The sequence below is a fragment of the Ostrinia nubilalis genome, chromosome 12 (assembly GCF_963855985.1).
Source record: "Ostrinia nubilalis chromosome 12, ilOstNubi1.1, whole genome shotgun sequence".
Classification (NCBI taxonomy): domain Eukaryota; kingdom Metazoa; phylum Arthropoda; class Insecta; order Lepidoptera; family Crambidae; genus Ostrinia; species Ostrinia nubilalis.
The window spans coordinates 1035642-1056613 of record NC_087099.1 but is presented as its reverse complement, the minus strand read 5'-3'; the positions used below and the strand labels follow the sequence as shown (position 1 = coordinate 1056613).

The 20972-nt window shown below is 40.9% G+C and overlaps 2 protein-coding genes across 2 annotated transcripts; one reads left to right on the top strand and one right to left on the bottom strand.

The window, feature by feature from the left end:
- Positions 1-341: 341 nt before the first annotated feature.
- LOC135076633 (fragile X messenger ribonucleoprotein 1) lies at positions 342-20803 on the bottom strand. Its single transcript, XM_063971056.1, has 11 exons — positions 20694-20803; positions 20272-20324; positions 20027-20180; positions 18519-18682; positions 14523-14672; positions 12822-12908; positions 10135-10282; positions 6458-6601; positions 4758-4823; positions 2172-2309; positions 342-527 (listed from the first exon to the last, which is right to left on the bottom strand). The coding sequence occupies exons 1-11, from the start codon at positions 20742-20744 to the stop codon at positions 342-344; spliced, it is 1341 nt and encodes a 446-aa protein (XP_063827126.1). The 5' UTR covers positions 20745-20803.
- On the top strand, positions 16973-17895 carry LOC135076755 (collagenase-like). The gene has a single exon (XM_063971178.1). The coding sequence runs from the start codon at positions 16987-16989 to the stop codon at positions 17812-17814; it is 828 nt and encodes a 275-aa protein (XP_063827248.1). The 5' UTR covers positions 16973-16986; the 3' UTR covers positions 17815-17895.
- Positions 20804-20972: the final 169 nt, after the last annotated feature.

Genomic DNA, 20972 nt, shown 5'->3' with positions numbered 1-20972 from the left:
CTGTGCAGTATTTAACTGCCTAAATAATAATAAAAACACAGAATGTACTTTTTTAAGTTGCCTCAAGACACTGAGAGGTAAATAAGTAGTTAATATTATTCATGATAATTCATGCAAAATCATGTATTTCCTCCGCATTTTCCGCAGTTTGGCACCTCACGTCACATCATTTTACCGAAGTAAGCCCTATAGCTTCGGCGCAGTGCCGATCACTGACGTTTGTCAACAAAATGGTGCTTGACTCTTGAGACAGGCTAAATTACACCATATTGTTAATGACATTGAGCATATTTTTTTTAAATACCTTCGCGAAGTAAAACTTCTGTACGTAGTACTTATTATTATTCTGTGGTACAGGTTAGATGTGGGTAGTTACCGGGCGGGTAGCGCACGGCGGGCAGGCGGGGGCGGCGCGCGCGCGCGGGCGGGGCTCCGCGCGGCGGCGGGAAGGCGGCGGAATTGCCCGACATCACTACGCGTAGCTGCTGATCGATCTCCAGCTTCTCTGCGCGCAGCTGTTCCACCTCCTGTATACGAATAACGCTATAGTCTGGTCTGCGAGCACGTACAATTTTGTCCAATGACCCCAAGCTACCCATCCGCGCGTAATGAGGGCTATCGTTTTTATACTTTAACAGTTGGCACCCCTGGCGATTGACAGGACCTTACTCTACAGTGGCGCCATCTTGATGAGTGCAAATGCGATAGTCCTCCTACCACTTTAGCGCTCACCAGTTGGTGCCACTGTCTTCGCTACTAAAGCCTGGTCCGTGAGCACGTAGAATCCCGTCCAATGACCCCAAGCTGCCCATCCTTGTCGCTCGCACGTAATTATGTTGCTGTCGCGCTCGCACACTCGCTGCGGGCGCGCGTCGCACAGTCGCGACAGCAATATAATTACGCGCTCGCGGACCAGGCTTTACCCATTCTTATCGCTCGCGCGTGATTATGTTGCTGTCGCGCTCGCACACTCACTGCGGGCACCCGTCGCACAGTCGCGACAGCAATATAATTACGCGCGAGCGATAAGGATGGGTAGCTAAGGGTCATTGGACAAATTTCTACGTCACAGACCGGGCTTTAGTATTTAATAGGATTGTTCACACCCAGGCCGGGTTGCCAAGTGTCCGGCTTTAACCGACACGTTTGACATTTTATGGACGTATCCCGCTGAATAGTCTCTCGTCCAGTATGTCCAGCTTTTTATGTGGCTGCAGAAGTTTTTGTCTGCTAACTTTTGAATACGGCAGTAGACAGTGACTCGCATAAATATAAGTACCTAACGTTTCATGTAGGCAGTGCCGGATTATTAACATAAAAAATATTTTTCTCAAATTCATGACGAGACAAAACTGTTTATCAGTCTGGCAATCTACTTATTGGAACTAAAGAATCACCAAACGGTGAGAATAAACCATTCAAAGGGTAAACTTTTTACAAGCAAAATAGTAATGTCACCATTACTTTGCCAACTCAATAAACTCTCAGAAACCTACTGAAGTTAGTTTATACTGTCAATTACTCAATGTTACAAAAGACACGTCATAATTTAACCAGTTACAGTTTTCTGCTAGACGTAAGGACCTCCAAAACGAGTGTCAAAGATCATTTTGTCTTATTTCGCCACTGTCATCAATCCATGGATCAACGAGGCGCGTCCTTCATAACGTTTAACCGGAGACCGGGCCTTATAGTTTCTGTGACAAATAAAAAAACAATGAGGGCTATCGTTTTATACTTAACAGTTGGCACCCCTGGCGATTGACAGGACCTTACTCTACAGTGGCGCCATCTTGATGAGTGCAAATGCGATAGTCCTCCTACCACTCTCGCGCTCACCAGTTGGTGCCACTGTCTTCGCTACTAAAGCCTGGTCCGTGAGCACGTAGAATCCCGTCCAATGACCCCAAGCTACCCATCCTTATCGCTCGCACGTAATTATGTTGCTGTCGCGCTCGCACTCACTGCGGGCGCGCGTCGCACAGTCGCGACAGCAATATAATTACGCGCGAGCGATAAGGATGGGTAGCTTGGGTTCATTGGACGGGATTCTACGTGCTCACGGACCAGGCTTTAGCAAGTGACAGGAGCTTACTCTACAGTGGCGCTAACTGGTGAGCGCTAAAACGATAGCCCTCATTGCCTTGGGCGACGTGTATGTGTGTGTGTACCTTGAGGTGCGCCACGTGGTACTCGACGAGCACCTTGGCGTTGGCGATGTTCTCGCGCGTGCCGACGAACACGAAGGGCACCATGCCCTCCTCGCGCGGCGCCGACGGCTGCGGCTCGTTGTCGCCCTCCACCTTCACCTGCGCACCCACACTCTCAGCACTCGCACTCGCACTTACACAAGTGGAAAACTACACTGTGCGACAAATTGGCCGAGACGTAAGGCGATTATCACATTGCACCGCGCTCCGCCGCGGTACGCGGGACGACAGATTCAATCATTAGTATGCAAGTACCTCAGTTTGTATAGAAAACACGCGCGGCACAACACACTGACACGGTTTGCGCATGGGATTCGTTATTTATGTCGCCACGCGGACCGCGGCGGAGCGCGGTGCAGTATGATAATGGCCTAATAGTGTGAACACGCATCTCGGTTACTTTCCCCACACTTTCGCACATACTTCGGTGTGCGGGCTCGAGATTCGTCTCGGTCAATTTTCCGCATAGTGTACTTGCGCAGTACACAGTGATCTGAAGCTTTATGAGCGTCATTTCATAAAACGAGCCCGAAAGCCTGTTTCGCCACTTGCTGATAGATTTATTAGGTTATTTATTAATATTTTTTATTTCATAGGTCACGTATAGAGAAATATGGTTCGCCGGTAACCTGTAATTTTGTTAGTTATTAACCTAACTATTCAAGTTTAGCAAGAATTAGCAAAACTGACTTTGAATGCCCGAAATTGTAAACAATAGTTTTAATCGCATTTAAATTTGACATAGTATAAACTTAATGTTTGAAAAATAACAGTGAAAACAGAAACCAAATCAATCGGAAAAGTAATCGTAATTTTTGGAGTTATTTGAAGCAGACATGTCAAATTTGAACAAAACTAAAACTTAGGATCGACATGGTAAAGTAAGACCAATATCTATATCAATAACAGCCTGACTCGCATTACGTCTAGCACATGAGTGTCGCTACATGATACCAGTCATGTTCATTACAATACAAGCGATTCTCATGGTAGACCAAAGGAGCGATTGTGTGACGTAGATATTGCTCTATGCCGAATATGCATCAGCAACACATAAGCAGTTTTCAGAGACTAACTTAAACAGACCATTTCTTTCACGTACACAATTACTCTCATAAAATATAGTCATTCAACCGAACATAACTGCATACGAGTTACTAAATCAACAGATATTTATAGATGTACATGCAATATTTGCGCAACCTTGTGTACAGGCATGCGCTGTACGCAATCTAGGCGATTGTTTATTTTACAGAGAGAGGATTGGGAAAATAAACACAGTCCACACGAACTGGTCATTGAAATAAAATGCAAGAAAAGTGAAGCTAGGTTCTTCTAATTTTAAATGATTTGTCTTGCTTTAAGTTTTCTTAGTCATGGTACGGCGACATAGGCGATTTGTAGTTGCGCAGGTAGGGATCCTGCCTATTATTAAAAAACAGTACCTAATGTATCTAATAATAAACTGTGATGAGATTTCTATAGAAATTATCGTCCAACTTAGGTTGGAAATAAAATCATAACATGACCTGTTAGACAAAATCATATTTACAATAATATTTTCTTTACATGGTGGAATTACGCACACACGCCGTAATTTGTAGTAACACCATAGTGTTCATCTACAAGGTGACGCCAACATTGCAAATTCATCAGGAAAACATTTGCAATGTTGCCCATTTTATTGTATTTAAAAAATACTGTGAACAATAACTAACCGATGTTACTTATAATTGGGTTTATAAACCAATTTCGAATGTCGGTTCGCACTAAATCAAGATGTCCGGTCGATAAGAAATCGTCGGGCAATTTAAATTTAAACTATTACCAAGCAAATTACTGTTTGGTTTGTTTTAACGTTCATTCAATCAAGTTAGGAAAATAAGTTAATAGCGCACAATTATGAAAAACAATAAGTGATTAATGGGAAATTAAGTCAATACATCTGTTAATGTAAATGAATCAATTATTAGGAGTGGATTTATTTCATTGTGTTTGCATTTTACATTACTTTGTAGTTTATATGAATTTATTTTATTCTAGTTATCCTTCAAATAATGACACCCAAAGCGACGAAAAAATTATTAGGCACAGAAATACCAATATTGAAACGTTAGGCGAGCCATGCGTTAAGATAAACCAGACCAATCCTGCGCGAAACTTTTTTACATGTTTTGTGATTTAGTCCCTACGATTTTTCACGATAATTGAAACCTATTTCTATATAATTATAACTTTAAGTTAGATAAGTATTCTAAATTGTCAATACTTAAAATATAATATTAAATACTATGATAAGAGTTGCAATGAAAAATCTTATAAAGTTGATGCATTCAACAATTATATCCAAGATTAGATATAACTGATACAATAAGTAGTTATGGAAGAAGATAGTGTCTAAATCAGAGTTTTATATGGACATCCATGCATCATCTTTAACGAATATATTCATTATCATATCATGTAACTTTAGAACTAGGAGGAAGTGGTAGACATAGTCTGAAGTGTTCGGAATCATATCATATATTATAATAACAATGAACTTACTAAAGATTTCTTATGGTGAGAAGGTATGTCTACTGGAGGTTTTAGGTTGAGCTCACTTGGGTAGATCTAAAAGTTTCCAATCATAAATTTTAGTACAATAGAGATTCATGCCTTATTAATTCGTCAGAATATTAATAAGACATGCTGCAATCTCACGGTTAAAATTATTTTATTACTACCCTACCGCCTACCGCCGGTCGGAAGCGCTCATGCGGAAACCAAAGCACGCACTCAAACACCTTTCGACAAACATTTAATAAATTCATTTGTTTTTACTTTACACTCGAGTAAACTTAATGGACTAACATTTTAGAAATATCTTCATTGTAATGTAGTTAGCAAATACATACGAGCAGTAGTATTGATAATATTGTGTAGTAGCAGTGCGTGTGAATAAACCATTCAGTATTACATTTTTACATGAACGATAAATGAATTGTATTTACTATATTTGTAGCGTTCTGAAGCATATTTAGTATACTATAAAAACTGGAATATGCGATGATTTTATTTATATTTTGATTTTATTGTTGCGAAATATACTATAGCAACTGATAGATAAACTTCTATCTATCTACTGATGGATTTGACATAATATTATAATCAAGGATTCTTCACTTGTCAATATTACAAAGCAAAGGAAGTTGACGCATTGCAAAGAAAGCACCACCAACCCAACAGTCATCAGATCCATCAGTTCAATTGATTAATTAGAAGGTATCACTTATTCTAGATTTTCCATGGTAACATGTCCAATCCAACCAATAAATAATTCATATGATACAAGGAGTGCGACATAGAATAACGTGAAATGTAATTACTTGACAAATCTATGAAATATTTTATTTTGGGTGGGAAGAACGTGTTATCAGGTAGTAAAGAACAATTCATGAAAAATGCACTGTCATTTCTTGTCTTCAGATAATAATATACGTGAAAGTAAGGAAAACTTTATCTTAATATTTCGTTTAGCATTCTGATCAAAGATCATTGATAAAGCATATTTGATTATAATAAAAACCGAACTACTAATATTTTAGACAACCGTATCAATTAAGTAGTTAGTTTCGGCCAATGGACATGGTTCCAGGTTTGAACCGTAATTTAAAACAAACGTTAGATATGCACACGAATCTAAAGGCAAGGCATGATAACGCGCATAAGTATATTGTGTGAGGGGATTACCCTTTGTCCTAGATGAGCGACGGAACGCGACATGAAGCGAGGCGACGTGATGCTTTATGTGAAGTCACAAATCAAGTTGGCATCGACGAGTATTGCCAACAACAAAAAAGAAGTGATGACCAGTTGGCCACTATAGACATGTTGACACCACCAGTCAATTTACGTACTTTTTAAAACTGTCAAAACGAAACTCTCCCATAGATTTTGTATGGCACTACAAGCAAGTGACGTCACTATTTTGTCAACTCAATTGTACTACTTTTTTCAATTACAATGCGAACAAAATTCTTAATTTACAGATAATTTAAAATTAATTATTTTTTTAAGACCAGAATGAAGGATCTTTTTAAAACAGTAGTGGTTTCGAATTATTGGGGTATGGTGTCAAACTGTCTATTATAACACCGACTACTTGATATTTTAGCATCGGGTCGCGTCGCATCGTATCGAGTTTGTCCTTCACCTAGGACAACGGGTTCGGGACAGTGGGGGGTGAGGGTGGGGGTTGAACTCACGCGCACGACGCCGCTCTTGTCGACGATCTCCTGGATGACCTTGCCGTTCTTGCCGATGACTTTTCCCACAAGCGCGCGAGGCACAGTGATGGATTCTTCCGCGTATTCAAGAAGCGCACGCGCTGCGCGCACCGCCTCGCTTGACTACAACAAGAATTAAGTGTTAAACCATTATGCTGTTAATCAAATCTGAACTTTATAGTATTTGCTTCAACGTCAAAAATAAATTACTATGCTTTGAAGGGTTGGGGTACACACGGCCACACTGTTATTCATTTCCGTTTTTGCTCTCGCTCTCATCAAATGGTGATTCTTTGCGATAGAACGAGACGACATGATAGTTAACACTGTTGCCGATGGTACAGTACAGAGAGATGAAATTGTGCCATTTGTTTTTGAAAAGTAACCGTCGAGAAAGCCGCGCACAAACGTATGGTGCAGCAACCTCCCTGATTTTTACATAAATTTGTATCGGAAACGGAAAGCTTATTTCTCGAAATGTTAAATGAGTGATGGCACACCTACTATCCCGTAACTTATACGGGCTACTTTATATTATGATTGAAAATAAATAACCAAACTGAATGAAGATACAATTTCGTATTAATTAACTGATTTCTTTTACTGTCTAATTTTGGTTGTTTGTCGGACGCCTTATACTACCGCGGGGCATTTGGCTATAAGCCGCCGGCCCTGTGGCGTCCGCATACTGTTAGCACGAAAGCCGAAGCCCGTGAGTCGGCGGGCGGTGGGCCGGGCGCCCAGCGATAGCTGCACACTGGACGCCCTGTGAAAGTGCTGTGAGTCCCTTGACTTGCATAGTAAACTTGTGACCACTAGGCAACAATTGACAGTTCAGTTTTTTCTTACTAAAGCCCGGTCTGTGAGCACGTAGAATTTTGTCCAATGACCACTAGCTACCAATCCTTATCGCTCGCGCATAATTATATTGCTGTCGCGACTGTGCGACTGGCACCCGCAGTAAGTGTGCGAGCGCGATAGCAACATAATTACGTGCGAGCGATAAGGATGGGTAGCTTGGGGTCATTGGACAAAATTCTACGTGCTCACAGACCAGACTATAGGCAATATTCTAGTCACATCTGTCTCGCGTTATTGTGCAACCGTTCTGAACATGAACGTTAATGGATGTACCGCATGGAATATGTATTCAAATAGGAAGGCCATTATTACTGAGGTTTATTTAAAAAAATCTTCGAACCAAACGTAGAAGCCGCCATGTACGGTCAGTTGTTGCCAGTAGACACAAAGCTGTAAATACAGTATATCAGACTAAAATAGCCTGTATTACAGTCAGCGTCAAATAGTTCGTGACACACAAAGTAGGCAAAAAGTTCGCAACACGTCTTGTTACAAATGAAATAAGGTTGTGTTATCAACTTCTTGGCCATGGGTGTCACTATTCGACGCTGACTGTACAACAGCATAACTGCCGATAGTTGAAATGGCACATCTAACACTTTTTTTCGGATATGAGTTAACTCAAGAAGGACAGCTAAGAAAATAATTTAAATGGGTATTATAATAATCATTTAAATCAATTGAAAGTTTTTATTTCCGTTATGACTTTGTATTAGCAACTATCGGGGGCAGATAAGTGTGCTAACCATGAATTAACGTTAGGTGTGCTCGCTAGCGAGTGCGTCAAGAAAAACTATGAAGATTTTAGTTCTTGAAAGTAGCCGCTAGGGGCGGTTTACAATCTGTCATACATTTCAATGTAATTCTTTTACGCAGTCGCTAGCGAGTACACGTAATGCTTCAACCACACCAACGCGTGCAGATTGCCATCGCCGGCGCGTTTAAAGGCCAATGACAGGTCGCGTGAACTGTTAGGCCCTTTTCACATGTCCCGGTTGCCGGCTAACGGGCGCTGAGTACCCGGTGGTGAAGTGTATGGGCATGGTACGTAGCTTTCACATGTACCGGTGTAATTAATCCGGTACGTAGCTTTCACATGTACCGGTGTAATTAATCCGGCATGCCCATACACTTCACCACCGGGTACCCGGCGCCGGTTAGCCGGCAACCGGGACATGTGAAAAGGGCCTTATGGGTCGTGCGACCTGTGGCCTAATTCATGTATTTTGACAAGATCTCGCAGAAGTCGTCCCATTGAAAATCAGTTCTCAATCCGTATTCACAAGGGTCATTTTCGATAGAACGATTACTGTGTTAATGTGTGTGTATTAGCAGTGTTTTTCAACCTGTGAAGCCTCTATAGGGGGGTCGCGAAAGGTCGTAAAAAGTACCTCAGTAAAAAAACATTAGTTATAAAGATAGATTTATCCGAAATCTAATTTTGCTAATGCATTAAAATGTTGTATGAATTTAAGTATTCGGTCCCTACAAACATCTTTGCAACATTATAAAATGAATGAAAAAAAGCGGACGGTCGGGGGGTCGCCAAATATTTTTTCATACTAGGGGTCGCGTCATGAAAAAGGTTGAAAAATACTGCTCTATAGGATCGCAAGCGCAACTCAGTGTTTTGTTGTCGTTGAGATTTTGTTACGTGAATAACTCCCGTATTCACAAACGATCCTTGCTTAAGTGAAGCAGTAAATCAAACGCACAGCGTTAAATAGAGCTCTGTGATTGGTTCGTATAACACCCTGTGCATTCACGCGCACTTTGAGACCTCATAGTAATGTTTGTGAATACGGGCGTAATGCTGTCATTGGCCTTTGATCGCGCCGGCGATGGCGATTTGCACGCGCTGGTATGGTTGAAGCTTAACGTAAACTCATGGTAAGCACAAAGTATTTTGTTTTATACTTTCATAGTCACTTACATAATTATTATTACTGACGGGATTGCTGCCATGTACCTTAATTTTGTGTTCCGATATTAATGCCCGCCTTCCACTGCGAACGGAGCGGGCTCCGTACGGACTCCGTTTAACTCGCAACAGCAATCTTCATAGAAGTGCTTCCACTGTGAACGTGCGCACTTCTTGAAGATTGCTGTTGCGAGGGAAACGGAGTCCGTACGGAGCCCGCTCCGCTCGCAGTGGAAGGCGGGCATTAGGCACTGTTGCAAGCGCCATGATCACGGAGTAACTGAGGAAACTTGCGGGTGAGATGTTATGGGCATCCCCATGGTAACAAGGTAGCAATCCCGTCAGTAATAATAATTAAGCACAAAGTGTCCCAGCACGCACGCACCTCGCCGCAGATCTATATTTCGGCACTGTTACAAGCGCCATGGTCACGGAGTAACTAAGGAAACTTGCGGGTGAGATGTTATGGGCATCCCATGGTAACATGGTAGCAATTAGTGTTGCCGATCGATAGTCGACTATCGATAGTCTATCGATAGCCAAACTATCGCAAGACTATCGATTGGCCTATCGATAGTGTCGATACTGTCGATAGTATCGATGGCTTTTAATTCAAAAGTGACAATACTATCGATAGTATCGATACTATCGATAGTTTATTCTTCACGAGCAACAATACTATCGATAGTATTGCACATATTCAATAGTATTGCCTCGTTCTGAGCTATCGATAGTATCGATAGGCCAATCGATAGATAAGGCTTTTTCAGATGAAAACTATCGACAGTTTTACTATAGATGGTTCGGCAACACTAGTGGCATTGCTGAGGGGATCAGCAATAATGATTAAGCACAAAGTGGTCCACGCACGCACCTCGCCGCAGATCTTGAAGGTGCAGGACATCTCTTCGAGCTCGATGTTGGTGACGCCGGGCACCTTTCGCGCCTGTTGGATGTTGGCGCCGTGCGTGCCGATGGCCAGCCCCATGAGGTCCTCGCGCACCGAGAACTCGTCCGTGTGCCTGCCGGTCACACACTCATCTACTCTGAATCGGAATCACACGTGTCACTATGCTAGCCGTGCTGTCACGAAGGGAAAAGGGCGATGTTGGGAAGCCAACCAGGCGCGGGAGACGTGCGAGCGGCGTACAGTACCCGGCAATAAATATTGCACATCGACCTTTGGAAAGACAATCGGTTAATTTCGGCTCGTAGAGCGTTATCTCTGTCGCACACTACCTATACGATTGACAAAACATTATTCAATGAAAATATTGTCCAAACTCTAAGTATTTCTCTTCGACAAATACTTTAACACATTGTGAACCACTTTTCTCTCACGACTATAAAAAGCTTTTAGCAATTTAATTCACAAAATCAATTGCACACATTTAAAATAAAGTTTGTTTACACTTTGACAAAACGTCATTGTCAGTCATTGTTCAAGTGCGACAGTGATAACGCTCTACGAAACCGCAATTAGCCAATTATCTCTTTCTAAAGGTCGATGTGCAATATTTATCGCCGGGTATTGTACGATGCCTAACGTCACCTCGGGCCGACAGCGTCATCATCGGCTGCGCTCGGCTCACACACTCGCTTTGGGACCCCACCGTCGACGCACGAATACCGCGTACCATTATAATTTCTTGTAATTAGGCTGGCGAGAATTACAGCACCTATTTTTATACAGTCTGTTATTTTCATTTAATTTATTCGTTAGGACCCTAACAATGATCCGGCTCGAAGGACGTGTTTTAGTAGTAGTATTCGTGCGTCGACGGTGGTGTCCCAAGGCAAGTGTGTGAGCCGAGCGCCGCCGATGATGACGCTGTCGGCCCGAGGTGACGTTAGTCATTGTACGTCTCCTGCCGCGCGTGTTTTGTCTTCCCAACAGGCGAGGATGCGCGCCTAGATAAAATCTTATCGATATGAGACGACAATGTATAGTCTATGATCGATAAGATTTTATCATGGCGCGCATCCTAGATGTGCAGGCTTGATTTCGACATCGAGACTAGCAGCAGAGACAAAGACAAGATCTTCATACAAATACAAAGAATTTATATGAATGTCGTCGCATGTCGCTAGATTATCATCGATGTCGACATCAAACCTGAGGCCCGTATTATGAAATGACACAAGTATGCTTTATGATTTATTTTGAGCGTGTCGTTTTATAATACAGGCCTAAGGCTCGATTACCACCAAGGCGGAGCAGAGAAGTGTTTTTAATAACCAATTAGATTTCATTATTTAGAAACTCAGGAAAACTGATTGGTTATTCAAAACATATCTCCTCTCTACTCCGCCTTAGTGGAAACCGGGCCTAAGATTCGGATTCTGAGACGACGCCAAAAACTTCATTCAATCTCAAATCGAGACCGTGATTTAGTTGGTAAAAATATCGAAATCCAACCAATCATAGGCTCGAATCATGGAGATTGAATTGAGTTTTGAGTGTCGCCTTAGAATACGAACTTAAGAAAGCGCTTCCACCAAAGATGTGCATGATAGCCAACTTGTGCAATGAAGGAAATAATAGGGATTTATTCTACGCGAGTAAGGTAAAGCGGTGCAGAATGTAGCGAGTAGCATGTTGTTTTGCTTATAATAAGACCTCGCTCCCGTAAGCTTTTATCTACCACAGCACAATCTATACTAATATTATAAATGCGAAAGTAACTCTGTCTGTCTGTCAGTCTGTCTTGCTTTCACGCCTAAACCACTGAACCGATTTCGATGAAATTATGCATAGAGATAGTTTGAGTCCCGGGAAAGGACATAGGATAGTATTCATCCCGGTTTTTGAAACAGGGACGCGCTATTTCCCACCACTCAAGTTCACAACTTTGGTGAAAATGCGTTAAAAGCCCGTATTATCAAACGACACCCTCTTATGCATAGAAAAGAAAGATTCGAGCCTGCAAATAGCTCTTGTTGCAATTCAACCAATCATAGACTTAAATTATTTGATGCTTAATTAGAGCCATCACAGGTTTTAATTTAATTTGTGTGTGCAACTGAAAAGTGAAGTGTCGTTTCATAATACAGACTAAATCTCCAAAACTGGATTAAACATTGTAGCTTCTTGTGATACTTTATTTCCAACAAATTAAAAAGAAAGTATATCATGTTAATCCAGAGTCGGGATATCATACATTCAAGAGTTGAAGCAGTCTACTTAATTATTTATTGCATTATAAATAAAAATAAAATAAAATTCATAAAATTCATTTATTTTTGCAAATAGGCTTTAAAAAAGCGCTTTTACACGTCCCAATATTAACCCTACCACTGCTTCGGGACATGAATGAATGTGCATGTATCTTGGAATCATAAAACATACACAAACACTACCTTTTATAAATTTAAAGATGAGCGTTGTACAACTTTAATGTAAGTTAATGAAAATTTTAATTGAATCTTGTATAACAAATTGAAATTTTTGATTGAAAAAGTTGATTGGAGAAATTGAAAGCTAGTTCTGTGTTACATAGCATTTTATCTTAGAATGTAAAAAATAAAAATTAAAAGTAGAATTCTAATTTTAACACTTACCCTCCTTGATTGTGAATTTTAGTAGATTCCAGTTGCCTTGCTGCCTCTTCAGTCTTTTTTAGCAATAGCAGCTTCTGGGCTAAATTCCTGTGAAAGAAATAAATAGCTGTTATTTTTAACCAGTTTCAAGAGATATGTTGCAAAAAGTTTTAAGGTCAGATGATAAACAAAGTCTACTAGTCTAATTCCATAGTCAAATGAACCTAATTTGAGAGGGGATATTGAAATAGAGGATAACATTCAATATCAGTGAAAAAACAGGGGTACGTTCATAGAAGTTGCAACTAACAAAGTGAAGTAATGTTTATTCTCTGGTACTAATAAAAGTGAATAAAGTGCAACCAATCAAAATCCACATTATTTGACAGAATTTATGGCTGAGCGTACGGCGCTAAAACTTGAGCGCGGTTGATCGGAGCTGGTGTCCACTTTGGACATTCAACGCAGTCCTGACGAGTGCCTATGAATGAGGGTTTTCGCGATTGAAAAATCCGACAGATGGCAATACGTAGACGCGAGGTCCAAATGCTGCATGATTGGTTATTTTTGACGTGACATTGACAGACATGTCAAAATCCACCAATCATGCAGCATTTGGACCTCCCGTCTACGTATTGCCATCTGGCGGATTTTTCAATCGCGAAAACCCTCATTGCGCGTAATGCGATCGACTCCCGCCGCGCGTGTGGAAACCCGTTCCATGTGTCTGCGCCACAAAGCGTTTCTTATACTATTTTTCGTTACAGTCACGTGTTGTGTTTCTGCCGGGGACAATGGAGGATAAAAGTATCTGGTATGTAGAGTGGTGTTACCTAATCAACGACTATCTTAAAAAGCTTGGGCCCAGAGCTGTAAAACTTCCTATTAAAAAAAAAAAAATGATAATAAAAATAAACTTTTTTAAAAACAAGCTTTTATTCTGAATTTCGAAAGCTTGTATCGCGCATGAAATTTATTCCTCTTTTTCTCTGTTTGCGCTACAAGCTTTCGAAATTCAGAATAAAAGCTTGTTTTTAAAAAAGTTTATTTTTATTATTATTTTATTTTACACTTTTTAGTTATATCTTAATCTCAGGACCCTGGACATTATCTAACACTAAAGTGCTCGAAAAGACAAAACCAACGAACCCAAACTCGATGAGTTTCCGCCGTTTTGTTTAGGAGTTCCTATGGCTACCTCCCGACTCCATCATCAGACCAGCTCAATGGTACCATAATATTGCATTGTCATCGTACTTACATAAGTATACCAAATTTCAGCTCAATCGGTTGAGGAGAACTGGTCTTAAATTCAGTTGCAAGATTTGTCCCACACATACTAACAAGTGAAGTCAATATAAAGCTTGTAAAAAGCTTGTAATAATAATAAAAAGAAGAGTTGTTACCTAAAGTGCATCTCTTGCAGCATCTCGGCGCGCTTGTGCGAGGTCTCGCAGCGCGAGATGACGGCCAGCAGCCCGCGCTCGGGCACGTACCACACCAGCGCCGCGCCGATCGCCTTCTGGAACTCCTTGTGGCGTTCTCCACCTTCGCGCTGAGCACGAAGAATTTCGTCCAATGACCCCAAGCTACTCATCCTTATCGCTCGCGCGTAATTATATTGCTGTCGCGACTGTGCGACGGGCGGCAGCAGTGAGTGTGCGAGCGGACTATAGTCTAGCTAGACTGTAGTGGATACAGAAGTCAATCTTGTGTTGTTACCTAAAGTGCATCTCCTGCAGCATTTCGGCGCGCTTGTGCGAGGTCTCGCAGCGCGAGATGACGGCCAGCAGCCCGCGCTCGGGCACGTACCACACCAGCGCCGCGCCGATCGCCTTCTGGAACTCCTTGTGGGCGTTCTCCACCTTCGCGCTGTAGACAACACGAGACGTTATAGGTATAGCACAGCGGTTCCCAAACTTATTTTGTCTACTGCCCACTTTGAGAATAAATTCTTTTGAGCGCCCCCATTAAATTTTCAAGAGTCAAATGCTCAGTCGGTGTCTAAGAGACCTCCTAAGTAGATGAAATTACAAATGGCCTACCAAGCCTCTACACAATGCCCCGATTTTTTTCCGGGGTCTCTTACCGCCCCCCTTTAAGCCTGCAGCGCCCACAAGGGGGCGTTATCGCCCACTTTGGGAAAGACTGCTCTAGCATAAGACCTGGTTTAAAGCGAAAGGTCACTGATGCCCGTTTTCACCATCAATCCCTAATTTTTAAGTGACCCCTATGAAAACAAAATTCCTGTTATGTGTTACCATAGGGGTCACTTAAATTAAAAATTAGGGATTGATGGTGAAAACGGGCATGACTCACTCATCACGAAATCTCAGAAACTACAAGTGCTAGGAGTCTCAAATTTTGCATGGGTTTGCATTAGAACTTAGGTGCTCACTAAGAACGGATTTTACGAAACTCCACACATAAGAAGGTAAAACGGGATCTACGCGTACGAAGGCGCGGGCGTCCCCTAATAACCAATAACATTTAATTGAAACCAGGAAATCTGATTGGTTATTCTGATTGCTCCGCTCCGCCTTGGTGGGCCAAGCACGCGGCTGGCACTGAGAAGAAGAGGTTTGTCGCCGTTTTGTTTTGAAAATTTAGTATAGCTTACACTGGGCCTAACTCAGTTCCTGAGCCATAGCTCAGGCAGCGGTATGAGGGGTGGCATAATAAGATGACCTGACAGCATACAATTTCTTCTTTTTTAATTTTTTGGACCCTCATAACTTCTAAATGGGCAAATTTGGGCGCGTGCTGATAGTGTAGGATTATAGTCAACAAGCCATAAAACAAGGCTCAAGTAGTTTCAAAGCAAGATCTGTCTAGGCTTAGTCGAAATCGACCACTTTATGTTTCATTCCATACAACAAAAATGGAAAATATTTTTTTCCAGCCAAACTATTGGTTTTAGAGAAAAACGTTTAATGATATTTATTCATCAGAATATGCATGCATGCATGTAATTTTTTGGACCCTCATAACTTCTGAACGGGCAACTTTGGGCGCGCGCTGATAGTGTAGGATTATAGTCAACAAGCCCTAGAACAAGGCTCAAGTAGTTTCAAAGCAAGATCTGTCAAGGCTTAGTCGAAATCGACCACTTTATGTTTCATTCCATACAACGAAAATGGAAAATATTTTTTCCAGTCAAACTATAGGTTTTAGAGAAAAACTTGTGCAGCATTTAATCATCAGAATAACGTATCCTATCGATAGGTAATGTTTTCAAATAGAAATTGTGAAAAAAATCGCTAAGTCCATAAATCTCAATTTCGATCCAGTGTGCCGCCCCGAAAGAAACTCCATGGTAAACGGTCAGCTCGTGACGAGTAGCTACGTCGTAACTAATTTTATGGGTGCGTAATGAGTATCGTTACATGAAAATCAGGTAGGTATTTTTTACGGTCAGTCACTCCTCATCACATTAAAAACTATTATTATTCTCCTTATTATAGAATGTTCGATTGTATGGCATTTACTGATTATACGATTAGTCAGGTTAAAGGACGTAGCACACTTATCAACCCGGAAAGGGATCGTAACCGTATCAACTCGAAGCGGTCAGTATTATTTGTATGAAACTCTATAAGTCTATGGAGTCTGTATACGACAACGCACAGTTATCCGCACCGTAACGTAAACGCCTCGCCTCGCAATGAGGGTTTTCGCGAATGAAAAATCCGCCAGATGGCAATACGTAGACGCGAGGTCCAAATGCTGCATGATTGGTTATTTTTGACATGACATTGACAGATATGTCAAAATCCACAAATCACGCAGCAGTCAGACCCCACATCCACGTCCCGCCATCTAGCGGATCTTTCATTAGCGAAAACCCTCATTGACAGCGGGCAAAAGGCGAAACAGCTCGCGAAAGGCGATACGATGTTGATCCCTTTCCGAGTTGATAAGTCTGCTATGAGCTTAAAACTGCGTCCTACAAGGCATCATAATGTAAAGATTAAAATTAATGAAGTCAAACTGAAACAATTGATTTAGTTACATCAAATTAATATTACAACTTTACGACGTTGTAAGTGATTTCATAAGACTTATATTTTTAAAAACACTTAAAACGACGCTAAACTATTATGTGGATATCAATCAAGTGGTTCCACTTTGATAAGAGTTGCGATAAAATAATCCAAAATACATCTCAGTCCAGCTCAGGTGCACGATGAAGCTACATCTTTTGTTGATCGTGCTCGCCGCGGCGTCGGCGCACTACCACGCCAGGATTGGGGTGCCCGCCGCCGCCCGTATATGGCAGCTGGAGAACGGCGGTGAGACCAGAATAACAGGCGGGTTACCCTCCTATAGAAGTTTGCATCCGTTCTTCGCCGGCTTACTTATCGCGCTGCCTATGAATTTAACATCCGTCTGCGGTTCGACGCTTCTGACCGACACCAAACTTATAACGGCGGGTCACTGCTGGAACGACGGCGAGAGACAAGCCATCCTGTTCGAAGTCGTCCTGGCCTCCGTGCGGCTGTTCACCGGCGGGACCAGAATAATCACCGCCGACGTCGTCCCGCACGAGGCTTACGTACCCGAGACGATATACAACGACATCGCGATGATCACCGTGCCGCCCGTCCAATTCAGCGAACTCATCAGGCCGATAAGTTTACCCGTGGAAAACCTGTTCAGTTCTCACGAGGGTCGCGTCGCAACTGTGGTGGGTTACGGAAAAACGGGCGATGCGAGTGAAATTACGGGAAGCCAGAGCCTGAGGTTCGCTTTCGTAACTGTGAAACCTAAAGAGGAGTGCGCGATATATGGGAATTTATTCGGGGCGTCGATGATTTGCACGAATGGCATATACGGCGGGTCCTGCGGAGGGGACTCCGGCGGGCCGCTGTTCATTTCGGAGCGTTCTGGGGAGAAGTACCTCATCGGCGTCGTGTCGTATGGCTCGGCTTATGGTTGCGAAGCGGGCCACCCTACAGTGTTCACGAGAATCAGTTCGTTTATTGACTGGATATATGATAAAATTTGTTATTGATACTAATACTATTCAATTGATTAAATTATACAAATTAATTGCTTTTAAGAATAAGCAAATAATTATTGGCGTAAAAATATTGTTTTTAATCAATTATTGAGAGTATAAAATAGGTTGTACTCAAATTATCATTTTTTATACCTGATTTGTTTGATGTATTACAACAGAGTATTTGTGTTGATTGATTTACAATGATTGAAAAACTATTTCTATTTATGAAATAAATTGTTATGCTTTATCTATTTTGTTAAAAATATTACAACACATCCGTAAACTGGTGCTGTTTAGCAAACATTTCTTTATATTGTAGTTTCAAGATAATTATTACTTTCTACTGTTTAAAACTTAAATATACTGCTCCATTGGCTTATCATTATTTTCTCCAAATGTGTATGAGATTCACATCTCACCACAATTCTGGAGTTGTAATACTTACCACTACTTCTTCAGGTACCATATACTTACTAAAGGCCAGTGCCAGACCATGAGTTTAGGGGACCCTGGGCTAATACTACTTAGGGGCCCACCTAATTACTCAAAGTATAGAAAAAAATGAAACAGTAAATTTTTTGTTGACTTGACTTAGCTGGCCCCTTGACTCCATGGGGCCCTGGGCTGAAGCCCAAAATCTGGTCCTCCTGAAGGCCTTACAATACTATTTACTCCAAAATAAGTAGGTAATAAATGAATAAAAAAATGCTTACTAGTCCTTGAGATCATCAGGCACCACAATTTCGAACTTGTGGAAGGTGTTTTTGTCAATGGGGGTCTTGGGAGTTTTCACCCTGAGCCGGTCTTTTGGCACAATCTCTGTGTAGCAGTTGTCCCATTCCAAGTACTCTATCACGAGGAAGTCCCCCCTTATCATCTGAAACACAATCATTTCTGTGTCATTTCATTGAAATTCAATATTTAATTTCACTACATCAAAAAGTGATGAGAAACTAATTGAAGATATTTCATTTCGAAAACTGGTAGTTGTAGCTTTTAATAGTGAAGCTTTATGTGTAAAATTTACACATTCCAGAAATAGCTATTTATTTATTTATATCATTTACTATTTTCACAGAATAATCAATAATGTATCATTAAATTGGTGTGAAATATTAACTCAATTTAATTGAGTATAAAGAATACCGGTAATGTTAATGTTAGCACCCTAAATGTATAGTAATTTGAAGGCCAACAGTGCCATTGAGACATTCATATAGCAGCTAGGTGGCACCTGGTGTGATTTAAATATTTCAAGGGTGAGAGATACTGGTAATTCTGGTAAACTAGTTACATCAGAAAAGTTGGTTACTTCAGCCAATACTTTAGTTTTAATAATTTGAAACACAATAAAATTCAAAACCAAATATAAAAAGTTATATGAAGAAAACTGGCATTTCAAATCCCAACTAATATTACTATAATATTATAAATGCGAAAGTAACTCTGTCTGTCTGTCTGTCTGTTACGCTTTCCCGCTTAAACCTCGCAACCGATTTTGATGAAATTTGGCATAGAGATAGTTTGAGTCCCGGGAAAGAACATAGGATAGTTTTTATCCCGGTTTTTGAAACAGGGACGCGCGCGATAAAGTTTTTCTGTGACAGACAAAATTCCACGCGGGCGAAGCCGCGGGCGGAAAGCTAGTATTAAATAATGGACAAGTGGTGCTATTTTTGGCTTGTTATTTTCAACCGACTTCAAAAAAAGGAGGAGGTTCTCAATTCGATCCATATGTTTTTTTTTAATAAATACATTATTACAATATACAATAAAACATTTTTCTTTTTTAAAATACATTAATTAAAAATATATAAAAATGAAACCCGTTTCGCGTTGTCACGGCATCACGTGTGAACGGCTGAACCGATTTAGATAATTCTTTTTTTTAAATGTTTGTGGAAGTCCAAGGATGGTTCTTACGGAAAAAAATATTAAGAAAATCTCTACGCTAAGGCGGTACGAAGTTCGCCGGGTCAGCTAGTTAAAAATAATAATACATTTCACTTCCCTACTACTAGAGAGAGAGTACCTATTCCTACTCTTCAAAGGATATTAAAGGCATCAACAAAGTTAATAATAGCTGCCTGAAATATTTATGGTTTTCATCAATAAATTTTAAAAGGGAGGTAGTAGTTAAATGTCTTGTGATTTCAGAAATCAAAATAAATATTATTGTTGGTGTTAAAATATTAAAATAAATAGTAATGTAATTCAATACCTTGATATTTGCTGTCCACCACCCACATGCTTCCTTCTCATTCGACCTCGCGAATACCTCGACCTCTTGGTTCTCCACGAACTCAGTGTGTTTGCCGGAGTCTTTGGGTGGTAGGAACACTTGAGAAAAGGGAAATTTGGACTCCGGCTGCCAGCTGCAATGCACAATTCGCATGTAAATAATAAAAATAGGAAGGTACCCGAAGACCACATATCTCATGAAGGGCATATAAAATTTCAACTCACTCATTTTCAAAGGCTACGAGAACCTCGTTGTCGAGCACGTCGGTGACAATGGCCTAAAAATAAAGGAAATTTCGAACATTACGATGATCCAATAAGTTGGTAATGTGCTAGAAATAAAGAAGTAAACTAGGTCAGATACGAGAAAATGCGCACATATAAAATACGGCTCGTGCGGACTCTAATTTGGTGCCGCAATAGTTGCTAAAAATATAAAAAGCAGCGAATTTACAACACATGGAAAAATCACGCCCTGTCAGACGGACATGGCGTCCATTCCAGCCGCGATCATCTTCCCGGAAAAATATTTTTGTAAGTAAAACGTACAAGATGGAATATGCGACTGCAAATAACTCAGGGTGGGAATCACGAAACATTGTACTGTCGAACCAATCAATTTATAATGTACTTCACGATTTACAAACCTTATAATAAGCACCATTTTCACCGTACACCTCGACCGACAAATCCTCCATTTTGGTTTGAAAGCGTATTTGGCGTTTTCGAGCGAGAACGAACTCTCGTATAAATTCAACCAGCCAATCACATGCAAGAATTTGTGCATAGACAACTTTTTACTTCTTAATTAGTTCATAGCCAATAGAATGAATCATCGATTTGAATTCAGAATCTAGAAATCCCCTAGAATCGCCACGATAGTTTCATAGTTTTCCGGCGTAACGGATTCAACACCATTATGAATA